The sequence below is a fragment of the Pempheris klunzingeri genome, chromosome 1 (assembly GCF_042242105.1).
Source record: "Pempheris klunzingeri isolate RE-2024b chromosome 1, fPemKlu1.hap1, whole genome shotgun sequence".
Classification (NCBI taxonomy): Eukaryota; Metazoa; Chordata; class Actinopteri; order Acropomatiformes; family Pempheridae; genus Pempheris; species Pempheris klunzingeri.
Window position 1 is genome coordinate 20,669,191 of NC_092012.1, and position 15,965 is coordinate 20,685,155.

Genomic DNA, 15,965 nt, shown 5'->3' on the forward strand with positions numbered 1-15,965 from the left:
CGTGCCCTGGGCTTTCCTGTATGGATCATACCATGTTAGCGCAAGTCCTCCTCTGAATCAAACCTTTAAAATAAACGATGTACAGAGTTCAAATGTCACTTCAGCGTGTATATTAGTTATAGTTAGTTATATTAGCAGTCATTTTATGTTACTTTGTGTTCAACACAAACGCATCAGCATATGTGTCGGCTGTCCACTTCCCCACACACCTCCCCCCCCCGCGGCAGTGGTTTGCTCCTCGCTCCAGCTGATCGGCCCAGGACTCCCCGGTGGCTCCGCTCGTCGCTGCTCTGACGGCTCCGGTGCCTCCGCGTCGATTTAAACTGTTTAAAATCTTACGGAGTCAGTGGCCGCTCGTGTCGGCAAGTCGTTCCTCGTCTAGTGAACCCCTGAAGGATAATCTGGCCGGGGCACTGACTGTGTACTTGTCAAAGCCAGGAGATCTAAACGCAAATACGAGGCCCTCACTCCATCCCCGGATTCACCTGCTACGCGGAGAGCCTCACACGGAAGACCGACATGGGGGACACGGGGAGCGAGGGCAGCAAGCCTCCCAGTAACGTTAACGTTGTACCCCCGCGCTGCCCCTGTGGGTTCTGGGGGTAAGGCGAAATACCTCTCAAATGTCTTGCTTGCAGAATGCTTTTCTTTCTCTGCCGACAGCTAGCAGAGTCGCTAGCCCCTAGCGTTAGCAGCTCAAACAGGGATGAGCTGCTTTTCTTGTTATTACCCCCTCCCCATTGTTTTGTAGCATTAGCTGCTAGCTAACACCAGCTGGCCTCGGTAACCTTCTCCTGGAGAGCTGGCTGTGGGATAATCCCCCACCCCCCTCCAGGTAATGTGACAGGTGTGACAGCGCTAACAGACTGGCTAGTTTCACACTGTTGAGAGCAGAGATGCCACACAGGACAGTTGTTACCTCCACTAACTGGCCTCGGGTCGAAGTCGGTCTGAGCTAAGAGCAGCTATATGAAGCAGGACATGTCCAAACACAGCGACACATAGTTCTACACGCTGGGCTCACTTTGACTTTGTTTGCCTGAAGTTTCCCCTGAGCTCAGGAGCTCTCAGGAGAACATCTGTGAGCTTGTGCCAAATGCAACCAGGATGTCTGCAGACTGTGTGACATACACTTGATTCCCAAGCATGTCTGTCTGTAACCAGGCAGTGGCATCTCTGCCTGCTGCATGCTTGCTTTAATTACCTGTTTAGTTTGGGGTATCTAATACATTGAGGGCAATAGGGCACATTATTGATCAGCATTCAGTGTAAAATGACACTTAATAATATATATATATATATACATATTAAATTACACAATGCTTTACAATTGAGGTTATTTTACAGCTTGTTTGCTATAGACTTTGGTGGGCCAGCTTAAAGGTAAAGTGCTGAACAAGTAAAGTTCAGTTTAAAGGTCTCTCCTCAGGTGGGGTTTGTTCTACTTCACGTCGGGGACAGATCGCGGATGGTTTGTCGGACTTAAAGTAAATTACATTTTGCTAAAGCTCAGTGGCGAAGAAGATTAGGAAGAGAATTGTTTGCTTTCTTTCCCCATTATTATTCATATAAACTACAAGAGCTGCCTTAGTTCACAGAAGTACCTAATTCACTATTTGCATATTTTAGCAAGTGATCTATTTGGAGGGAGCATCTCACCCGCCGCCTGGTTGGATAAGCTTGGAAGTGATGTGAAACAGAATCTATTGTAAATCAGTCACCAGATCTCCAGACCAAAGACACGAAAACAAACAAAAACTCTCTTTTCTCATGAAGAAGTGATGACCCACCCGACCAGCACTCACTGTGGAGTTTGCACCAAAATCATGGCCACTCTGTGTCTTGTTACAGTAACAAAACTAAGCACGAAAAGTTCCACATCTGCTCACAAATGTGTTTTATTTTCTGCATTAAATGTCCTTCACATTTCCAACAGGCTGCTGTAACACCGAGTGTTTGTCCCAATTTTGCAACTCTTTTGAGCAAGTCCATAAGTCAGCAGCCCAGTTTAGATAGATTACCACAAGTGTGACATGCATACCGATTTATTCAATTTCCTCTCACATGTTTTGAAGCTAAATAAATCAGAACAGTTACATTATTTCTCAATATGAGTCAGCCCTGATAGTAAGATGCAGCTCCCTGTTAGAGGATAAGAAGCAGGACTAATAAAGGGTTTTCCCTGACTGTCTGTAAAACTGGCTTTTTGGCTTGCCATCTTCTAACATTACATTCTTAGCTGCTTAATCATTTAATCAAGAAAATAATTGCTAGACTGATCAATAATGAAAATGACCATTAGTTGCTATCCTACTTCAGAGGATATGAAGGCAAAGCTGAACCTGCTCGTTCTCCCCAAATGTGATGGTGGGGACTCATGGGGACTAATCTCTGTAGAAAGATGTCTGCGTATGAATGCAGTATCTATAGGCAAGGGGCAAGATTTTTGGTACTGGAAACGTTGTAGTTTCTGTTTGTAGCCTGAGTTCTACTGACCAATCATGCTTGAGTGTGCAGTCCATGTGGAGAGCAAAATAGGCTGATTGCATTGGCTGAAATGCAGTTTCTGCATCCAGTGGCTGCTGTTCGACAACTGTTTAGCCGTTCATTAGCTTTTGTATTTCATATGCAGCACATGTGTTCATAAAGACTGACTGAAATGTGGGTGAGAGAGAGGTCTTTTGCTGGATATCCATTATGGGGATAATTGTGTTCACTTTTTCTCTAATCTGGTGTGAGAGAAGTGCCTCTGTGTGTCTTAATGATGATCTTGCTGCAGAGCGCTTTAGGGAAGTTGAGTTTTAGTTTTGAGCTAATTTGGCAAAGCTGCACTCACTGTGGCTTTTAAACTTCATAATACAGAAAGGATATTGAATGCCTTGTTTTGGTTGCCTGATTTGATGGATGAGAAGACGCTTTTTAATTGCAGAAGATAATCTGAAATGTGTTTTTGTTGTACTTTTGGCCCTTTTCACACCCCCTATAGATTTGTTTTTACATCAGCTGAACGTTATCACGCCTGTAACAGAGATACAATGGGCCTTGGTATCATCTGCTAGGTTCATGCTATCAGTTGCGTTTGAATGCTGCATTCCTTATGTGTGTTTGTGTAACTCCCTGTCAACGCTTAACTGGTCCTGTATAGTCCTGTATCTCTGCCATGTCCCAAAGCTATATTTGCTATAAGGAGAAAGATAATCATGGCTAAGAACTTAAAAAAATTTAACAGGTTTTTGGCTGAGCATTTCTTTAATATTACATTTGTTTCAGTTTGATTTGAAATTCAGATGGGGAGGGATTTACTTTGTGGTACATGCAGTACCAACATATACTATATCGTGACGCACAACACTTTCTGGAAATTCAGTTGAGAAAGAGATAATATGTAAAATAACCAGATTGGAATGTCTGTTTTGGCTAATCTGGTGCCTTTAAAGCCATGAAATAAAGGTAGCCACAAACCAGACCTGTGTAATACCTGTTGTAATGATTTCACATTAGCACAAATGATTCTGAAAAGTAATGAAGATTGCTGTTGTGTTCCAGAGAATTGCAGGATTCGTCAAACAGTTGCTTTATCAGTGAATTAATTATCCCTATATCGCTGTTCATAACACAAAACGTGTTAGACTGGTAGAGGTTGCTTTGCGGGAATGAAATAATGAAAACACCATATGGCAGTTCCCTTTTGGTTTACAATTATTGCAATTCAAGACCTTAGAGAATACGTTTAGTGTGATCTTTCCATACCGCTGTAGCTTTTCTCTCATCAAAACCACAGCTCAGGGGCCATTGCCAGGTTATATCAGAGATACCACAGAGATATAACAAAAACCCAGTGTGCTGCACTTAAAGGTTCTATCGAAAGGCCCATCAGCAAAGTGAAATGAATGGACATGTCTGAGGTGCAAATGCTGAACTGTAGTATATGAGCTATAAACACAGCTATATTATTCCTGATAGATATCATTGTCTAATAATTAGTGCAGCTACCATGTGTGTGGGTGACAACATTTTTCTTTAAACAGACTTGTATTTAGTAAGTCCTTCTATCTGCTCATGTCACTCACGTGGCATCACCAAGGCACCGGAGCCCATCTTCCTGTCTGTTCCAATCAGATGTTCTCATTAGTAACAGCAGTGGGCCGACTATGAAATAGGCTGATTGTGTGCACTCTGTTCAAACTTCACCCAGCTTAACAAGCATACAGCAGCTTCTTCCTGTCAACCTTTTTTTTAATCACCCTTTCTCACCTTTTAGTTCCTTAATTAATCTGTGATTTGATTACCTCTGATTTGGAAGGTTGACGACAGGATATGACTTGTTATTTACCCAGTATCAGCTTCCTCCCTGCCTGCGTCTCATGATGAGGTTTCTCCTCCATCCTTCCTTCTTGCTTCCTCCTTTCTCTTTTCTACTCAAGATCGCACACCAGCCGACTGACAGACAGCCCTTATGATGACTGCAGCTGACCCTACATTTAGAAATGAGGACAAAGGTGTGCAACGAAGCACCCAAAATAAATAGAATGTGACTGATAGCAGCGACCGTCACGCTCAGTGCGCAGACAGTGAGGACGAGGGCTGAGGGCTGGAGAGGAAATGAGAGGAGCCCTCTCAGAGGAAAGCAAGAGCCATCTGTTGTGAAGGAGTTGTGCCACTGAAATCAGCAAGGCCTTAGTTATCAACCCCATAATAACAACCAAGATCCTTAGCCGTCACTAGGAAGGTATAGGTATGTTTAGGTAACAGTAAGATTATTTTTTAGTCATTTGAAGTGCAAGAATAATTCAACAAGTAAAGGTTCACGATCGTCTCCACTCGTGCCTCCTGCTCACCTTCATCAGACTGTTAGAGCAGGTCTCATGTCAGGCGTGTATGTTGCCAATACACAGAGCAGCCCTGTTTCTGTTGGAAATCAACTGCTTGTTTGATGTAGCCAACTTGTTATACATTCACTACTGTTGATGTACCGTAGCTAGAATAACATCTATGGCAATTCTATGTACACATTTTACAAAAAGAGTGAATCTAACTACGAATCAGAATTATTACAGTAATATAATGGACAGGCAACAACAGATGACATTCATTTTAAAGCTACTTGATGCCGTTTGTCACCACGAGGGGGCAGAAAGAAGGGATCGGCCGTTTGATTGAATGTTAGTAGTGAAAATTAGCTTGATGTGGATTCAGGACGACCTCTCCACATCTGCAATTACCTTAAGCGTGTCATCTGTCAGCTTGGACACCTGAAATTTTATGTGTGACGTTTAATGTTCCTGTATGTGTAGCATGATGCAAAGATCTAAACAAAAGTCACACCACAGTTGATGAAGTGTCCTAGCTAGTCTGCTACTTATACCTCGACGAATAATTTAACACTGTAGTCTGGATCACCATCTTCATCTTCTTCACTTGGGGTCATGGAACCGTGTTGTTACTCTTGCTGTGTAGATGCCCACCCCAGCATCCCCATCTGGAACTCTGATACAAGCAGTTTGATTCACACATTTGCTCTCCCTCTCTGCTCTTTTTCTGCAGGTCAAGCAAAACCATGAATCTGTGCTCAAAGTGTTTTGCAGGTAAGTTCTTGTTCCTCTGTGTGCTTGTCTGGCACAAGCACAATCAATCAATCTCTAATAATTGATTGATTGATTGATTGATTGATGTCTAGCACAGTGCTGCTCCCCCCACAACCTTGTTTTATGTATTGATAGTTATGAAACAGTTCCAAGGGAAGGGCATTTGAAAATGCATTTTACCACTTTGTACGCTTTGCCTCTGTCCAAGTGGAATTTGACTAACATCTTTGTTGGTATTTGCTTGACAACCATGAATCAATTACTATTTCTCTGCCACTTTTCACAAATAAGCTGAGTGATTATTTTTTCCTTCCCAATCCAATACCCTTTAGAAACATTCCAGTCTTGCTCAAGCCTCTTTAGAATATATGGTCCCTTCTCACTCGAGCTCTGGTTCACCCTTCTACTAAATCAGTATTAGGAGATATGAGTGGAAAGTTATGTCCCGGATTTGAATAGAACAGTGTCGGTGTACCACAGATTCTAAACGAAAGCATCATCCAGAGATGCGCCCGAGTTCCCCCTATGCCGCACTTGTTTGGCCTACTGCCCAAGTTAACAGCCACTCCACACTCTAAAGCTGATGGATGCATTCAAACGTGTGCCTACGCGCCTCACCATTTGACTTTTGAATGTTTCACAGACATTCAGAAGAAACAGCCAGAAGGTGATTGCGCCCCAAAGGCCTCCTCAGGCTCCAGCAGCAACCAAGCAGACATCTTCTGTAATGAAACTAACAGTCAGTCACTGCTGTCAAACACATCAAAGGACCCTTCGCCAGGAGAGACGGGAACAACACCTCTACCTGCTCAAGATGGTAAGACAGTTAATCAGGGAAAAATTCATGTTTCAATTCAGGTTTTCTTTTCAGACGCAAATGGCGTCGAGCCCAGCCTGGAGCCATAGTTCATTGAAAGATGTATTTTTGCTTCCTTATGTCTGAATGGAGAGTGGAGAGTGGTGCACTCCCACTCTGGAGTGTGCAACTTGAAAGGCAATACGGTCTGTTTGGTTTGTAATGCTTGTCCTACACATTGAAGGAATGTATAGCTAATGGGTTGATAATGTAAGAGTGTGATTTAATGCACAAGCTCTAACTTTAATGGTTAAAACCAGAATCTTGTAGCTTTTGGTCCAGGGCATCTTTCTGTAGATGACTGCTGCGAGTTTCTGCCAACCGAAGCAGCAGCAGCAGCAGCTGCAATGCCCCTGTCCTGGCTATATTTGTCCTCATGGCACAGATAGCGAGAATGATAGGAAAGGGTGTTCATTCAGAAGTGAAGGTTTTAAGAGGACACCTACAATTGCCAGAGCATCGGTCATCGCTACACGGTGACAAGGTTATTTGTGGAGGCCGATCCAGGACAGCACAATAAAGTGGCTACCAAATGGATGTGTGTAACTTGTGAAACATTTGCCCACACTAACTTAGGACACTCTTCCAGTAGGAGCTTTTTAGTAATATTCACGTGATCACTGATTATTGCTGATTTTAGATTTTAAAAAAACCCTTCATGGAACTGGCTTGCAATTAATTCATTCATGTTTGCTCATTCATCAAAACTTCCACTTGTCCAACATTTAAGTTTAGTAAAAAACCCTAAAGTATGTGTGACTGAATACCCATCAGCCTCAGCCGTACATTGAGACTGATGCAAGAATATTACAAAAACTGAATAAACTGGAATTTGAATGCATTAGTATTACCGTGCATTAATATTACTGTGAATAATTAGTAGCACTTTATTACCTGAGATGGTTTTTCCCTCCCCCACAGTCAGCTGTCTCTTGGCTTGCTTCGCTGTGCACACATGCACACTGCAGTCTCTCCTTCACAGATATCTATCACAGTCTCTGTGAAAAAAAAAAACCTCACAGCATAATAAAGGATTCCACACACCCCAGTCACGGTCTTTTCATCCTACTACCTGGAAAGCAGTGCCGTGTTATCTGGGCAACCACCAGAAGACTTCCCAGGCAGTCACAATTAGAAAACTTTCAGGGCAACGCACGACCTAATCTATCTATCAGTTGCAGTTTACCAATTTTTTTTTACAGGGATGTTTGGCTGTTATAGTCGGCCTTTGTGTTTCATAGTGTGTATGTGTGCACGTGTGAGCACGCGTGGTTATCTCTGCACTGTGTTATGCATGAATTTAAGGATTTTTATACAGTTTGCATTCCCTATTTTAAGATGATTTATGAGTAAATTATTTATCAGTTTGTTCTAAATCAATGCAGCCAGAACACATTTAATTTTGATTTACACCTACAGGAGAGTAAGAAACTAATGTCCTTATATCCTCCCTTTTCTACCATTTTCCTCTCTCTCTTTCTCTTCATTTATCTCACCATGTCTCTTTTGCAGAAGTATCCAACACAGACGCAGTCTTCAGTTCACTCTCCACTCCCACAAAGCGCTCCTTTGAGTCAGGTATGCCTCGGCTCCGCCATTGCAAAGTCCATTATTGTTTTTAGCGCTGTGTGCTTGTCATGTCCACTTAAGGCACTGGAGTAGAGGACCCATGAACGACAGTGGATTGATCCTAAATGGCCAGGTTAATCGTGCTTCAAGGCAAAACAGCAGAGGGGAGGATATCGGGGACGCGGTAGAGTGCACCAGCCAGAGGGTGAAAATGTAAAGCCAATCAAGCGCTTAATAGAGTGAATTCTGTCTAGAAATACACATGCATATGCAGTAGGTGACACACACTGATATGCCAAACATTGTCAAAATTATAAAAGTCACACAAAAGGGAACGTTGTAGCTTTGTGGTCAGGACTATAGCATTATTAGCAGCATTGGTTAAAATTAGTTGGATGTCTAAAACACTGCAGACTGTCCTCTAGTGTAGATTCCCCGCTCAGTGTGTTTTCACCCTTAGGTGGCATAACTGCTACACTCACACATGACTTGAGACAACTGCAGAGTAGGCAAGGCTTAGCAATGGTGTGTGAACATGTTGATCCCTTGTCTATTGCAAGGGGGATCATGTGAGCACACAGATGCTCACACAGCATCACTTAAACCTTGTGCTGTGGCTGAGTTGATGTTTCACTTTTTACAGTCTCCCTAAATGGGGCCCTCTGCATTTTATTCTGAAGCCTGGCTACACTTTGGCTCTACTAGCCTTCTCTGCAACCTATCACACTCTTAAATCAGTGTAGAGTGCCAATGTTTTGCCTTCAGATGTCTCTTTCTTTGTTGTTGACGTGCATTTAAATTCAATTTTGACGTGTCAGACTGTGTAAATTGGCCCTAGAGATTTAGCGGGATAACAAAAGCTTGGCAAGGAGGAAAATGTTGTTTCACAACATGCAGCCGCACATGTACGGACACACTCACTCTCGCACATAGAGGGATCGATGGGGCAGGCTAGGGGGATCTGGCTGCTCAGCTTGGCCTAGTTCTCAGAGATTTATTGAGCGCTGATCAGCATTCGGCCGGGCCAGGGAAAAAGTCTGCAGGATTGATGAGAAAAGCTGAGTTGAAATTCCAGCCGACCAGTGGAGCTCGCTACATGCTCTTCCTGTCTCAGGTGCTGGGTTGAATGTAATCTAATGCAGGGGAACCATTAATCTCCAAATCGCCTATTTTATTTAAGAGACATTTTTGTTCCAGTGTGCCGTCGTCTGTTCTCTCCCCATTGTAGACCTCACTAAATCAGAGATGATGTCTTTATATATTAAATGAAAGTTGTTATGGAGCCTATTATTGGAGGTCCCGAGTTTTCTCTTGAAATTCTAGTCAAAGCCGCTGTCTTGGACACACAGGAGCAGAATGCTTTATGGATTATTATGAGGGTAGGGGAGTAATGAAAAGGGGAGAAGGTTTGGCTGCAGATATATTGGTAGATTACTTAACCATCTCTTGCAGGACAGTTAACCTTCATGTGCTTTTGTATGTGTCCAAAACAGAAAACTGATTTCTTACAAGCTATCCATTTGGTTAAATCCGCAGATCTGGAATCTAAAATAACACTGCCACATCAAGTGACATAAAGAGACCATTTTGCTGACATCATGATCAGTCTTTTTCACAGTTGTTGGCATTAGATATTTAAAGCATGCACAGCATTCTGCCTCAGACAAACATTTTAAGTTGGTAGTATTCACCTACATTTCAATAAATGACCTTTTGTTGAAAAGTACAAGTATAAGATGTGATGGAGGTGTGTAATTGCTGTATAGACAGCTTAGAGCTCAACAGAAATTGGATATAGATATCTATATATAGATAGATCTTATGCTGAATGTCAGGCTGTCAAGGTTTTACTGTTCATTTCGCTCCAGACTGTCAGTTGCTTAGCTAATAGCGTTTTATTTCTGCCTTCCGTGTGTGTGTGTGTGTGTGTGTTTATATGTGTCTGCAGCCTCAGAGTCAGAAAGTGATGTTTCACCTGAGAAGCGAGCAAGAGTGGGTGAAGTGCCAGAGGGTGAGGAGTCTCCATCATCGTCGTCATCTTTGTCCGCATCATCATCATCATCATCCTCGTCCCGCGGTGGCTCCAAACAGCGGAGCCGCAAACGTTGCCATCGCTGCCAAACCAAGCTGGAGCTGGTACAGCAAGAGCTGGGTTCATGTCGCTGTGGTACGGTGATACTGTTCTATATGCATGAGCACACGCTAGAACACACATGGAGCTCATATGCGCCCACTCACACACCACAGCATACACATTAGGCTTGGCTAGCTATCTTATACAGCTCAGTTTTGAAGTAATAAACAACGTTCCCGGTGGTTAATATTGGCCTCATAAATACATGTTAATTAACTTGGTCATAGTTTTGTGAATTTCACATCCAGTGCGGTGAAATGCATCTACTACCTGTGCATGTGTGTGTGTGTGCGCTGACGGAAATGTCGATGACCAGAGTGGCTTTGCTAGCCTTGGGGGACCATTACACAAAGCCTGAATGTTTCACATTGCACATAAAAAATAAGCCAATTACCACAAACACTAATGCAGTTTAAACCAATACTTGGCTCGCTAATCAACTTGTTTGCATACAAATTAAAGTACTTAAAAAGTCACAGCTCTTCACTGCTTAAAGACCATCTGCTTAAACCCACGCAATAATTTCTAAATTGGAAATTGACTTGCCTTTTTTTCCAGCAGGCGCTGCTTAATGCACGGGCCGTCCATCCTTAATAGTGCAATGCTTACTATGAAAACAGACTGAAGGGGAAATGGTGGCAATTATAGTGATTTCTGACTATTGCAGTAATTGTAGATTACTTTGCTAATAGTTCTGCAGAATGTCTCCCAGTGTAAGCCAAGAAGGTCTGATAATGAGTGGAAACCAGGAGCACTTTTCAGATTGTAAATGGGGGGAAAGATCTGATCTAATGTTGTCTCACTCAGTAGACATCTGCTGTTACACAGTGACTAGAATATCCATCTGACTGGGTGTAAGTGTGGCGCAGTATAAAGGCACAGGGGTTTAAAAAGCTAATTAAATGATACAGGTTCTCCTCTGATGTGGAGATCCAACAGAAACAGGACCTTATTCCTGTCTGTCACCTCCCCTTGGCTTTTACTGTGCATGAAATGGTCCTAAAATGTTAGAAACGCTACTATACCTTTTTCATAACCAGTAACACATTTTAAATGTGTCTGATAAATGAACCTGTATGAATATAAAATGAAAAATGATCATTGCACTAATTAGCATTATCTCAATATTGTTTGTTGCAATAATTACTTTCTCTACTGAATACTTACTGTGTAGTAATATTAACATAGTCATTGAGATATTTAACGTGTGAACTGCACTATCGTTAAGGTTTATAATCGAGGGAGCTCTGATTATAGTTTGTTGTTATATTATATCTAATATAACATATTAGGTAACTGTTCATGTTCTAATTGATGATGTATAGACTTCTGCTTTAACTTGTGAAATTAAACCGTTAAAACTTACTGTACATAGATTTTATTATATTAGCCAAGAGCATTCTCAGATCACTACATTTCCTTCCAGTTCATTAATATTTTAGAAATCAACTTCATTTACAGTTAAGTTACAGAACATCAGCAGTGAGCTCGGTGGAGAAAAATGTATGTATGTATACTGATGTACATGCTGCAGTATAAAATATTTTGCATTAGCCCTTTACGCTCTTACTATGTCATCAAGACAGTTGACTACTTTTATTGCAGAAAGCACTTTTGATTTTCACCCCCCCCCCAGCATCGAGCAGCCCATCTCTTTAAAAGACTTTAATTTTGCACAACTTTCTCCTGTGCTGTAATCACATAGGTTTCTATTGCATAGCAAACAGCTTTTAGGCTGGGCTTTTAATCACCACTCATTGAGTGCCAGCAGTGTTATTATGTGTATTAATGACTGAATTTAAGACGATGAGAGCTAACGAGCTTCTCTGAGCTTATCAAGCCTCCTACAGTGGCAGGGCCTTTTGTTCAAAGTACTCCAGTAGAGACAGAGAGTCAGTGACGGAGATGAGGGTCGTCTGCCTTTGTTGAATGGAGTCAGAAGAGGAAGCTATCACCAGACTGTCTGCTCTGGTAACAAGACCTTTTACAAAGGCACCACTGCAAAGCAGTAAATATTATCAGCCCATGGCCATTTAAGAGGATGCATCTAGAGTATTACCACACACAGTATTTGTTTGACTTTTTTACCTTTTGTAGAAATGATTTTCACATGCAGCAGTCAATATAGCCTGTACTTAGAGTTACAAGCTCAATGTACGGTTTATGTGTCTCATGATATTCTTTTACTTTCTCTGTCCTGTTTTTATGTTCAGGTTGTTACAAGTTTCATTAAACCACAGTAGTAATATCTGTACATTTGCTGAGCAAGGCATATTAACCACTCTCCCTGTCCCTGTCACCTACACCCCTCAACCACCCTGCAGGTTACGTCTTCTGTATGCTCCATCGGCTCCCAGAGCAACACGAGTGTCTGTTCGACCACCTGGGCCGCGGTCGCCAGGAGGCTGTCCTAAAGATGGTGAAGCTCGACCGCAAGGTGGGCCGCTCATGCCAGCGCATCGGAGAAGAGTGCTCCTGAGCGGCCGCTCCCTCCGAAGAATCTCGGTGTTCATTCGGTGTCTTAGCACTAACAGGGATGTGATTTTTTTTTTTTCTCTCCTCGTTTTCTTTGCGAGTTTTTGGGATACAAACCTCCACCCTTTTCTTTTAAAATATGCTCGCCCTTTTTGAAATCCCACTGTCCGGGTTGTTTTCTGCTTTTCTTGGCTTGATCATATCCCTGCTGCTAAGATGCCTTTTGGAAAATCCAAACCCAGGAATGAATAAAAAGCAAAGGAAATGTATAATTTCTTCACTTTTTTGCAAGCTCCTGACTTGAAGTGTGAGCAAAGTAAGAACGAATAAATGGATGGAGAGAAGAAATGCAGCGCTTTATAGAAATGTCTGTCCTGGAAGCCAGTTTAAGACTATACTCTTTACCTCAAAAAAGAAAAAAAAACAAAGAAAGGGGAGGAGGAGGAAGGGACGGTTACCCTTTGTGTACACTTCTGCTTTGGCGCTGTTTATAGACTGTGCTCTTTACCTCAAAATCAGACAGAGCTGCTTTGTACTCTGCGCCGAACATGAACTTCGTGAAGCAAACCGAGCTAGCCAGCCTCAGTTCAAGTCAGTGTCTTACCCCCTGGCCGTCCATTACCCCAACCCTAAACTTTTAGAAACAGAAAACACCTGCTAATCATCCACCTCAGGTTATCAGGGTGTCACATGTCTTCACCTCTCCTCCTCCTCTTTTTCTCCACAGGACACCTATTACTCTTTAGTTTGGGTTAAAGGTGCGGTGTGTAGGATTTACTAGCATCTAGCAGTGAGGTTGCACATTGCAACCTGAAGACCATCCCCCAGCTCACCCATCCCTTATGAGAAACTACGGTCTACGGCTTTGGAAATAAAAGCATGACCATCCATATTTCAAAATGTGGGAGTACAAACTGACAAAATAGTTAGCCATCACCACCAACCACTCATTCCTCCTCTTCTTCGTCTTCCAACTGGTGCATTTGTGCCGGCAAATTCAAGCTCCCTCTTCAACACAAAGATGCAAAAGGCCCTGTTTGTCCGTTTTAGGCTTCTGTAGAAACATTGTGATGCAACATGGTGGACTCCATGGCGGAGGACATAAAGGGCTGATTAGTTTCATGTGATTATACTGTAATTAAAACTAATCAGGACTAGTCTAGATCCCATTAAGTGCTACACACTGTACCTTTAAGATTGTTCTGAAGGTGTTTCTGCTTTGATCATGAGGCCATTGTGGACGTTGAAACTGGGGTGCTACTCTAAGTCTGAATTCAGGACGTGCAGCGTGAGCCGGACTCAAACATAGTATGCTGTGGGGAGTGAGCTGGAGGCCCGTGGATTGCACACAGATCTGTCTTCAACGTCGGGGCGTGACAAATCAAGACTTAATTTGTCACAGATTTTCTCTGTCTTCCTTTTTTTCGTCTCAGTCTTTATCTCCTTAGTGTGCACGGCCCCGCCGCACCGAGACACGTCCTCTTCATGCCCTTTTCAGCAACATGTGGATTATGTGCGCCGGAGTGTGTGCAAACTACAGTAGGACAACATTTACAGGACAGGACGCACATGAAGGCGTGAGTTTGATTCACGACTGGACCTGAAACAAGTGCGTCGTGCACGTCCATACCATCTCTACACTTTTGCAAATACACACACCTTTATGTTTTACGTGCTCTGATGTTCACATTGGGCACAAGCGGGCAAAATCAAACATTGTACACTTGGAGCTGAGATGGCAGAGCGTCACTCAGAGGCTCCTGTTTAAGATGGGTGATGGTTGTTCTATGTCTTAGGCCTTCATTTCAGTTCTCCACATTTTTAAGGTAGTGTTTGGCGCCGGCTTTGACTTCATACTGTTTGGTTTTTACTCCTTTTACAGTACTTTAATGTCCCTCCTTCCCTCAGTGCCCCTTGCTTTCATTTCCAGCCAGCATGATGAGCTCACATGCTTTCTCCTCCCTCTGCCTTTCACTCTTCTTTTCTCATCTTTGCCCTTATTGATTGCTCTATTTTTCCTTATTTCACCCTCTCTACCCCATCCTCCCACCCCCACCTCTGTTCGTGGTGTAGAGGAGGGAGGTGGTGGCTGAGGTAAGCAGAGAGAGCTGAAAGTTAAAATCAGCAAATAATTCCAAACGGTTTCCTGGCAGACTGTGGAAGGAATGAGGAGAAAAAAGCATAATGAATGAAAATTCTGTATCTTAAAGAAAACCTTATTTAACCCCTTTTTGCGTTTCATTACACTTTAGTGTAGAGCTGCTTTCTTTGTTTTTTTTCGGCTGTAATGTGGTTTTAAAACGGGAAGATGAACGTGGAAAATTCTATGTTTTTGTTTCCATTGCTTTACCTTTTGCTTCCCCTTTCCAACTTTTTCTTTTACTGAGAAACAATAAACTGGATTAGACAAAGTGTGAACATCTCTAGTGTACTTATTGACACGACGGATGGAAAGATGAAGGATTGTTTGGGACCAGTTTTCATCTTTTTTTTCCCCCCATCTAGATAAATTTTTTAAGTCAAACTCTGCAAGAGGAAATTTTGTAAGTGGGATGAAGACATATTTTGCATAATGTGTATTTTTTTTGTGTGTGTGTGTGTGTGAGGTGAGGCGAGGCTGGTTAAGAGTGGAAGCCTTATTACATGTTGCTGGCTCTGTGCCATGTCCCCGCATCCTGCCAATGTTTTATAGTAATGTAAACGTCTGTTTACTGCTCACAGAGGGCTGCCATAAAGCTACTCTCATTTACTTTACAAATCTGTCTGAGTGTGCTTGTGTGCGTGCTGCTGTGTGAACGTGTTTGCTCGCTAATAGAGAATTTTAACTAAAGAGGCTTCTGATGGCAGCGATGAGTCTTGTGGGCTGGCTGCACTAATTAACGTCGTGAAAAAAGAAAACATATGTAGCCGTGATCAAAAGGCATCTTCAAGCATTGCAGTTGGCCGTCCGCCAGACTGAGCATAATCTCTCACCCTCCTCCTCGCCCAAAATGAGCCAAGAGTATCGAAGTTAGCACCTAAATGAGAAGTAGTAGTAATGGAAGTTCGTCCTTCAAGGTGGTTCAAGGTGGTAGAAACTCTGAACAACCCTGCTGGGTTACAGACGGCATTTAGCTCTCTTAAAGCCTGCCCTGTGTGTCCTTGTGTAATTCTCATTTTACATCCCTCGTCGATTTTTCTGTCAAGGTTCCTGGGCTTTGGTGTTGGACCCCACATTGGGTCATTTGACATGCAGGCAGCATCGCAAGAGATTTCCAAGACGGATCATTTGTTTGATTAAAAAAATAGCCTTGAAATATGTCATTTCTCCGGTCGGAGCTCCCTCTAATCTCCTGTCTGTACAACA

General features: G+C 42.7%; 1 protein-coding gene across 2 annotated transcripts; it reads left to right on the forward strand.

Annotated features, from left to right (window-relative positions):
• The first annotated feature begins 263 nt into the window (after window positions 1-263).
• LOC139205666 (AN1-type zinc finger protein 3 homolog) lies at window positions 264-13,134 on the forward strand. 2 transcript variants are annotated; one of them, XM_070835954.1, is made up of 6 exons: window positions 264-602; window positions 5,545-5,585; window positions 6,229-6,402; window positions 7,954-8,019; window positions 9,959-10,177; window positions 12,469-13,134. In XM_070835954.1, the coding sequence occupies exons 1-6, from the start codon at window positions 520-522 to the stop codon at window positions 12,621-12,623; spliced, it is 738 nt and encodes a 245-aa protein (XP_070692055.1). In that variant the 5' UTR covers window positions 264-519; the 3' UTR covers window positions 12,624-13,134. The 2 variants fall into 2 exon arrangements, with proteins under 2 accessions (XP_070692055.1, XP_070692064.1); XM_070835963.1 differs by having other exon boundaries at window positions 7,957-8,019.
• Window positions 13,135-15,965: the final 2,831 nt, after the last annotated feature.